Here is a 9,325-nt window from a genome sequence, read left to right as displayed (position 1 = left end):
CATAAGTAGATAGTACATAAGCATTCTCTATGCTTGTTATCCACTTGCCAAAGACACCACAAAAAGCCAAGGTGAGAAACCTGACATGTCGTGGCACATTTGTGTAGTTATCCCATCCACGAGCGAAGAGATCTCCTACAAGAGATCTCAAACATAGCGGTGCGCCTCCTACCTCCAGTTGGGGTGGAGTTTGTGGAGTTTATATTCCTTAATAAGATCACCCCCACGCCCTTGGGATGCATCAAAGCGAAAGCCTCTCCGTCCTTTCAATGAACACACAAACTTTGTAGCATACACAACTGATTTTTCGCATTTTAAAATTGTGGGACACATCGACATACTTTTGAAGATCCTATCATTTACAGATACATATTATAAAGCTTAAGACCCGGCAGCAAAACATGTCCTGCTTTTTAAATTTCTGAACTTTTTTGAGCCCTCCATTTCTCATGTATAATACAACTGAGCTACCACCAGACCTTCACAAATATACCTTTTGTGCGAGTTTAGTAATGTTAATCAATTTGTTTATCAGAAAATCGTAGGCCATAACTACACCTTTGGACATGTTGTGGACCATTCCAGCATCAAATCTCTTGGAAAAATGGTCCTAGCACGGACAAGGATGCATGCCAGGTTGCTGATTGACTCTATCAGAGACCCCCATCAGCCTTTGCAAATCAGAGCAATGGAATATCCCTTTTGAGCTGGCTGCATTTTCAGTCATCCTTATCATCGTCTTCCTCACCTTCAGAATCTGGTGGCCAAGCGAACCATTCAATAGGCATCTTACATACGGCACACCAAAAATTTACAAAGATATGTTCTACCTGAACGCACATCCTCTCCTAGCTTTCCCCTATCTTGAATTTGTTTCACGAGCACGCGGAGTATCAATACCCACCAATACATATTGAGGACAAGGAGACTTATAAGCAGTGAGTTGAAGACATAGTAGTAAATTGGCCCTTTCTTCTTGTGCTTCTCTTTGTTAAAGGTCTCAAGGACCTCATAACTGCAAAAACGGCAACAGTGAACCGCGCTATATCACTCCAACAAGAAAATCCATAGTTTCTAGAAAGCGTCTACCTTGTGCTCCTTATAACCCAGAAGGGGAAGTAGATGAGCCGTAGTAAAAGCCATACAACAGCAAAACATATGAGGGCTAAACTTGGTATCAAGTTCAAGCCGCAATACTTCGTCATTTTGCCAATTTCCAGAAATACATCACTGGCGTCGTGCAAAGAGAGGACCACAGAGCCAACACGAGCAAACCTGACAAACTCAAAGAATGCCCAAGTGGTCTTATTACAAAGCTTCCAGCCACAAGATTGAAAACTAGCAATAAAGCAACAGCAGAGAAGTAATGCAGACAAGCTATAATGCAGACATACTTCGCCACATAAGAGAAGACAATAAGAGCAAGAGTAGTAACATGATGAGACATGCTGACTCCAAAGTCTGATCGCCTCGTCTCCCACAAGATTAGAGCAAAGATATTATACGTGTAGAAACCACCCGCGTACATATACAACATCCTGAGCTTTGTCCTGCCAAAATGATTACAAAGCACCTTCAGCTCTATGCTAACATTGATTGCTGTAGTTACTTGACCACAAAACATAATGTATGCTTTACTTTATTTTCTGTTCTGGCCACACTTGGTCTCCTGGTCCAACCCAGAACTTTCGAGTGTCCGTAAACCATGGCTCGTTGTAGGTCACTGCCAAAGCCAGAAGCTCTTCCGACAGATAAGACATACACTTCCATCCAGACTCCTTAAACTTGACAAGTTTCTTTTGTCGTTCTTCAAGTTCAGCTGCACTTAAGTGTTTGACAGAACCTAACACAAACTTCCGACCAATCCTCTGCATCAAAGCAAATAAAAGGTGGAAGTACATGAAACCTGGGACCTAGAATCGATAGGAGAATAACAAACATGATAAAGAAACAAGACAATGGCCTTATGTGCCGATTTTGTGTGTGTGTGTGTGTGTGTGTGTGTGTGTGTGTGAGAGAGAGAGAGAGAGAGAGAGAGAGAGAGAGAGATTTTTAACCTCCATGGAGTGAGAGTGCATGTGTGCGGAAGCGTGAGAGAGAGAGAGAGAGAGAGAGAGAGAGAGAGAGACCACAAACGCAAGATATGGTGAAGAGGGGGCGATCAGCCCCCCATGATTACCATGAGCAGAAGACCCAATACAGAATCAGTATCAAATGTGATGGAAGTGGGTGCCCCCCTGGCCCCATAAATAGGTGCCCAAGGGGAGGTAGGGCAAGGCCTAATAAAAATCCCCACGACCCAACAAACAAAATGATATATGGAAATATATGTGGGCGCCCGGACAATGATGCAATATAAATGCATATGCCAAGGGTGGCCAGCTTGGAGGCACACTAGCCGTACATGCATGGGCCGTGTCAAATCAAGTGTGAATTGTGAACTATTTTGAAGTGAATCTCTGCTGTGTCGCTGTAGAATCTTGACTTGGAGTGTCCAAGTTTGTTACACCGAGAACAAGTATGTCTACCTCATAAACAGGCCGGGCACAGTCACAAAACATGTCACGTGCCACATCCAACCCTATGTGTCCGTGGACAAGCTACAGCATGATCAGGGTTCAGTCAGTCAAGTCAATCTAGATTAGAAGTGATCTGGCACTTTTGTGAGTCTGTTCGCAGACTGTGCATGTCCAGACACTTAGAGTAGATGCATATCCTCTGGTTGCACACAGCATGATCAGAAGCATTCCCATCAAAATCCATCAGAATCCTTCAGGGGAATTTTCCAGTGCATTTGGCCTATTTCCCTATTTTTGACATTTTTCACTTATTATTTTTAAGTGACTTTTGTTGGAAAGTAGGTAGGGCAATTTTGCTAAGATAATATATAAGCAAACCAGAGCTAGCACTTTCTGGCAGAAGAGGCAGCAGGAGCACCTTGCTCAACAGGCAACTTCTCAACAAGACCAACCCCCGCGACAACTCTGGTGTTTTCTCTCAACAGAAGACCTAGCGCTTTTGCATCAGATCAGCCTTGGCGATTTGTGCACAGCAGATCAGCCCCGGCATCGTCAAGACACAGCAGATCAGCCTAGCGTTTTGCATTTGTAGAACAACCAGCGACAGCAGCAGATTTTCAGCCCTAGCGGTTTTGCATCTGCATTATACCCCAACGTTTTGAAGATTCTCCGCGACGGAACCTCAAGAACCATCAGCGTTTTCAGTTTCAGCCCTTAGACACCGCAGATCAAGTCCCGAACCTCACAAACCTCACCTTCCCGCAACAGTTCCTCGCCGCATGGTTAGTTTCCACAAGGTTTACAGTTTCAGCCCGGAAAACGCAGATTGCAGCATCTGCATTTTCAGCGTGTCGTCGTCGCATCGTCGCCACCGACATCGTCATCGAGATAGAGTCAGAATTCAGCAGATACAAGATTTGCAGATTTCAGCCCTTAGCGTTTTCAGTTTTCAGCCCGTCTCGTCGTCGTCCTCATCGTCGTCAACATCGTCGGCACGTCCAAGCATTGTAGAGATTTGTGCAATCATAAGTAGACTACTCTCGCCATAGAGAGTGGGGCCTTCGGAAGAGGGTTTTACAACGTCTCTGGTGTCGTATTCTCTTCTCTATCTCTCAGTCTCATGCACTTCCATTCACAGTGTCCATTCACTTTGTTAGTGTCCATTGCACTCTCTCACTAAAGGAACGGAAGGCTCTCCCTTCCGTAAGTAAAAGGAACCTTGAGCACAGTTCGGAGCACTCATCTTGAGCAAAGTTCAAACATTCATTCCGTTGCACCTGACATTGGTATCAAAGCTTTGGCAGTGTTCTGTATCACTCAAGGAAAGAACCACAAGAATCACAAGAATCTTTTTTGCTTGTTGAGGTCGCACGAACCCAAGTTCACTTGGGCGTGTCGATTCCTAATCGTGTTTTGAAGAGTGACAGGAATCCCAAGAAAGAAGGGCTTGTCCAGCCTCCCCTTGTGCCTCTTTTCACTCATTGAGAGCGGACCGTGCACTTAGCGGCCGGCCAATCGACGTGAGGTGGGAAAAAGCAACCTTGGTGTGAGCGCAAGGCCGCCAAGGGGTGCGCCCGCGGAAAAGAGCAGAACTCGGGTGAAGAGACGATCCTTCTCAAACACAGATTGCAAGCGAAAGAAAACCCTCAAGAACCTCAAGACCCTCAAGAACCCAAGAACCAACCCTCAAGAACCCAAGTTCCTCGTGAACTTAAGAACCCAAGACCACAAGAACCCACAAGAACCCAAGACTTCAGTGGATGGTCATCACTTGAAACAAAATGGATACTTCGCTTGGAGGTGATGAGCATGAGAGAGGTGAAGAAGAATTTTCCCCACCAGGAGGTTTTTCCAACCCTCCCCCTTCCCCATCTACGCCAAGGATTGCACTAACTCCTATGGAGGAGTTGGAGCAGATGTTTATGGAAAGGAAGTTAGAATGCGAAGCAAGACACGCAGAAAGCCACAAAAGACAAAGTGTCGCTTTCGGCACGGCCCAAATGAAGCAAGCTTTGCAAACCTTTATGAAGTTCAAGTACCGCATGACCAACACATCAGAGTGGACCGGCGAAGAGTCCCTTACAGGATTCCGGATGCTATTTGCGATCTCCCTCGACGCCATACAGTTCGGTACCAGTACCTCACTTTGAAAAGGAGGGGATGTCAGCTGACACATCCAACCCTATGTGTCCGTGGACAAGCTACAGCATGATCAGGGTTCAGTCAGTCCAATCAATTTACATTAGAAGTGATCTGGCACTTTTGTGAGTGTTTGCAGACCGTGCATGTCCAGACACTTCGAGTAGATGCATATCCTCTGGTTGCACACAACATGATCAGAAGCATTCCCATCAGAATCCTTCAGGGGAATTTTCAAGTGCATTTAGCCTATTTTCCCTATTTTTGACATTTTTCACTTATTATTTTTAAGTGACTTTTGTTGGAAAGTAGGTAAGCCAATTTTGCTAAGATAATATATAAGCAAACCAGAGCTAGCACTTTTTGGCAGAAGAGGCAGCAGGAGCACCTTGCTCAAAAGGCAACTTCTCAGCAAGACCAACCCCCGCGACAACTCTGGCGTTTTCTCTCAATAGAAGACCTAGCGCTTTTGCATCAGATCAGCCTTGCCGATTTGTGCACAGCAGATCAGCCCCGACGTCGTCAAGACATAGCAGATCAGCCTAGCGTTTTGCATTTGCAGAACAACAGGCGACAACAGCAGATTTTCAGCCCTAGCGTTTTTGCATCTGCATTATACCCCAGCATTTTGCAGATTCTCCGCGACGGAACCTCAAGACCCATCAGCATTTTCGGTTTTCAGCCCTTAGACACCGCAGATCAAGTCCCGAACATCACAGATCTCACCTTCCCGCAGCAGTTCCTCGCCGCACGGTCAGTTTCCACAAGGATTACAGTTTCAGCCCGGAAAACGCAGATTTCAGCATCTGCGTTTTCAGCGCAGCATCATCATCACCGACATAGAGTCAGAATTCAGCAAGTACAAGATTTGCAGATTTCAGCCCTTAGCGTTTTCAGTTTTCAGCCCGTCTCGTCGTCGTCCTCATCGTCGTCACATCCAAGCATTGTAGAGATTTGTGCAATCATAAGTAGACTGCTCTCGCCATAGAGAGTGGGGCCTTCGGAGGAGGGTTTTACAACGTCTCTGGTGTCGTATTCTCTTCTCTATCTCTCAGTCTCATGCACTTCCATTCACAGTGTCCATTCACTTTGTTAGTGTCCATTGCACTCTCTCACTAAAGGAACGGAAGGCTCTCCCTTCCGTAAGTAAAAGGAACCTTGAGCACAGTTCGGAGCACTCATCTTGAGCAAAGTTCAAACATTCATTCTGTTGCACCTCACAAAACAACCTTCACTCCCTAATCTGCTCGGGGAGATACTGGAGCCACCACCAAACACGAATTTGAACTCTTAACACCCTCTCTTAGCTCCTGGATGGGAAACAAGTCTAAGGGAGCTGGCATGAGAGGATAATGTCGCATGTGGAAAAGGTTTGGTGAAGATATTAGCAGGGTTATCTAACGTTGGAATGTACTCTACTCGGATAGAGCCATCCTTGGTCTTCTCACGAACAAAATGGTACTCTATCTCTATATGCTTGGTCCGCGAATGGAACACCGGATTCCTCGCAATGGCTATACAACTCTGGCAATAAGAGTACATGATGGTCGTTTGTTTTAGAAATCCCATGTCCGAAAGTAGCCTCCGTATCCACATTGACTCACATGTAGCACTTCAAACAGCCATGTACTCTGCCTCTGTGGAAGATAAGACAACTATATCTATGAAGTCTGGATCCTCAAAATTCGTCCTGCCAGCCATAGTGTAATTCCACGTTCCTGTGCTTTGTGTCTTCACCAAAAACCAACCAAGGATCACGCTTTAAGGAAAAAAGTGATTCTATCCCAGCAACGTAACCATGGAACCGGCCCGTAGACTCGCTAGAGTGCGGTAGACATTAGCTTTCACCCGATCTTTACACTGTTGAACTTTACAACACAAAGGAACTTCACGAATAAGCCTATGGCTGTTTGGCAACATAATCGCACTAGGAGGCTTCACAAACAAAATACCCAAGCAAAAGGTGACTTTCCCGGCGCATTTGAGCATTTTCCCCAACCCGGTGAGAAATTGCGGCACGCTGAATTCTCTGTTTTCTGCCCCAAAAATGCTCCAGAACACTTGTACAGTGATCCCTAGCTTCCCCGAAGCTCTTGGGGGTATTAGAGCTCAAAAAGGGTCAAACCCCCATATTTGCAAAAATACACAGCAGGCTGTAATTTACTGTTTCAGGCTCCATTTAGCGTGCCAATCACATCTATAGCCAGCCCTCGAGCTCCCGCACCTAGAAGGCTACTTGCCTTTTGAATCGGATGAGATCTCTCACGTGAAATCAATCCGAGTTCACCTATACATGCAGGGGATTAGCAATTAGCCAATCCAGTACCTGTGCAAGAGCCGCTCTTGCCTCGGCAATCGTGCATGAACTCACACAATTGTACATACAAATGGAAAGCCCTTGAGCTGGGCATTACGTTTCTGTATTCAAAGGCGAGAGGTGTGCACGAGAGCGGAATCATCATGCTACATAGAACAGGGGAGAAGGCAAGCTGCACCCACTACTCACACACACTAGAGTTCACAATGAGGTCAAATCACTCCCCCAAACAGCCTCTCATCGATTTTGGGTGCCCCCTCTAGATGATGTGTCTGACAGATCTCTCACAGATCGCCATGTGTCTAGTTGCCTCTTTTTTTGAGTTAAATTCCTAGCATCCACCAACTTATAAAGCGTCGCGTGGAGACTAAATGACTTTAAATTGAGCCTAGCCAACCTTTTACTGCTCGGATTTCAGTGCCGATTGGCCCGACCAAATCGTGTCGACCTAGTCTTTACTACTACGATGAAACTCTCGACCGTCAATCGTTTCACACCGGCCATACAATGTCCGGCCATGTGTGACTTTAAAAAAAGGGTCCCAAGATCAACAAAAAGAAACCAACAACTAAGGTTAGTGGTTGCCACAACCTCGCGACAAGTGTTCTCCCTTCAGAGGGGGATATGGAGCTAGCTTGGGAGACTACTTCCTTATAGTTGTAGCCCGATAGACACTTTTGTAGGGGTGTTTTGTAGCCCGATGGCATTTTTACTCTTAACTAATGGATGGATCTTCTGTCAGAAAGCAAAAACACTACACCATGATCCGCTTGAGAATGAGATATGATCAAAAACAACATGAGACGTGAATAGATCACCACAACTGAAAGATATGTGCAAGCTAAGAGAGAGTCAGAGAAGATGGTTGAGCTGGATGCTCTTGCATGAGCGAATTGGAGGACCTAAATTCCCATGTCAGCACCCCCGTAGGTATTTAGTCATCACTCAATAGACAGGGATACAAATTTTCCAATGAATCTGCCATATCTGGCTCAGAAACTCTGAAATGCTCGCGCATGTTGGATGCTCAAGAGGTACTACACCTGCTCTTCAAGAACTGGGGCACCCCTATACCTTGAATCGGACTTCCTTTCAATACAAAGAACACCCAATTTGGCATACCCTGCAATTGACAATGTCTAGTGTAATTGAGAGATTTCATTTCCTTTCTGAAATGATTGTTTGTTGAATTGTCTGCCAAGTCCCTTCAAACTTTCGCTTGTCTAATGCAAGGTGCTGGCTTACACATTTCAAGTAAAGACTATTCTCACCGCATGTAAGAAGTCTGAGAGAAAAATAGCATTACAAACCCAACCATGTAACAAGCATCAACCAAGTACATGTACAATAGAAGCTTCGAGACCTAAATCAAGCAGAAAATACCCCATGTATCTGATCTCAGATCACTTTTATCAGTTAAGACAATTATGCTCGAGTTTCTGATTCAATTTCTATGCAATTCCTCTGTGCAGGACTAGTTACTCCTTGCCTTTGTCCTCCTCTACTCTTGTTCTTTTTTATGCACGGAGAGGGAGAGAGAGAGAGAGAGAGAGAGAGAGACCTGGAGAACGAAGCGATCCAGAATGAAACGCGCTATGGGGAAGACGAGGGCAAAAGCCAGGATCAGACCGAAGTCTTCCAAGTAGGGGTCCTTTTCCTCCTCCCATCCTCCACCCCAGGTGGCACCCCGAACCCACGCCATTGCAACATTCGCCCCCGTCGCAGTCCGACACCCTCATGTCAGTCGACTCTCCGCTCCGCCTCAGGACTATATAACACATGGCATTTGAGAGGGGGGGGGGGGGGGGGGGGGTTGTTAAAAGGGGATCAAGGGTGGGGGAATTGGATGGAGGCTTGTCGAGGGCATATGGGCCGTGCATACCATTAAAAACTAAACCTGGACAGCAAGGGGCCTTGGAAACGCTGGCCAAATTCAAGCGCGATAAACATGCGAAAGGTGCCATGTCAGCAGGGTGAAAGGGAGCTAGGTAATTTGAATTTGGGACGCTTTTGAGGGGGGTCGACATGCGGAGAGGCCACACATTATCTCTGAGAGGCAGGAGGGTAGAGGGAAGAAGCCACAACAAATATGGAGAGCAGACAAATGTTGGACCTCAATCTACCTTGGGAGGCAAAACAAGTTATGCAGTCCATTGACCTAAATGTAACCTGGGAGGCAGAGGGAGATCGAGGGATGCAGGGCAGGATGGAGGCATGATTGGATGCTTTCGAGGACGGGGAGAAAAAAAAGCTATATCATATACTTGTTTTGAATGAGGAGTTGGAGGAAGGCAACTTGTCATCAACAGGCTCAAGTAGTGCTTCCATGGAATCAGGATCCCATTCTAGC

At 46.0% G+C, this 9,325-nt stretch overlaps 1 protein-coding gene across 1 annotated transcript; it reads right to left on the bottom strand.

Moving 5' to 3' along the window:
• Positions 1-393: 393 nt before the first annotated feature.
• Positions 394-8,739, bottom strand: LOC147444115 (ASC1-like protein). The gene is made up of 6 exons (XM_086526843.1): positions 8,537-8,739; positions 1,639-1,868; positions 1,395-1,550; positions 1,090-1,275; positions 831-1,015; positions 394-757 (listed from the first exon to the last, which is right to left on the bottom strand). Exons 1-6 carry the CDS (start codon positions 8,675-8,677, stop codon positions 720-722), a joined length of 936 nt encoding a protein of 311 aa, XP_086382969.1. The 5' UTR covers positions 8,678-8,739; the 3' UTR covers positions 394-719.
• Between the last annotated feature and the right edge of the window lie 586 nt (positions 8,740-9,325).

The sequence above is a fragment of the Adiantum capillus-veneris genome, chromosome 13 (assembly GCF_014529385.1).
Source record: "Adiantum capillus-veneris isolate H3 chromosome 13, ASM1452938v2, whole genome shotgun sequence".
In the NCBI taxonomy this organism is placed as follows: domain Eukaryota; kingdom Viridiplantae; phylum Streptophyta; class Polypodiopsida; order Polypodiales; family Pteridaceae; genus Adiantum; species Adiantum capillus-veneris.
The sequence above is the reverse complement of the archived record's forward strand: the minus strand, read 5'-3'. Positions and strand labels throughout refer to the sequence as shown.

Excerpts from the sequence above, each read along its gene's own strand:
- LOC147444115 (XM_086526843.1), bottom strand. The coding sequence starts at position 8,677 with ATGGCGTGGGTTCGGGGTGCCACCTGGGGTGGAGGATGGGAGGAGGAA. Across the intron at positions 1,869-8,536 it reads TGGATCGCTTCGTTCTCCAG|AGGATTGGTCGGAAGTTTGT; the intron begins GTCTCTCTCTCT and ends GCTTTGATGCAG. Across the intron at positions 758-830 it reads AGGAGAGGATGTGCGTTCAG|ATTCTGAAGGTGAGGAAGAC; the intron begins GTAGAACATATC and ends CTTGGCCACCAG.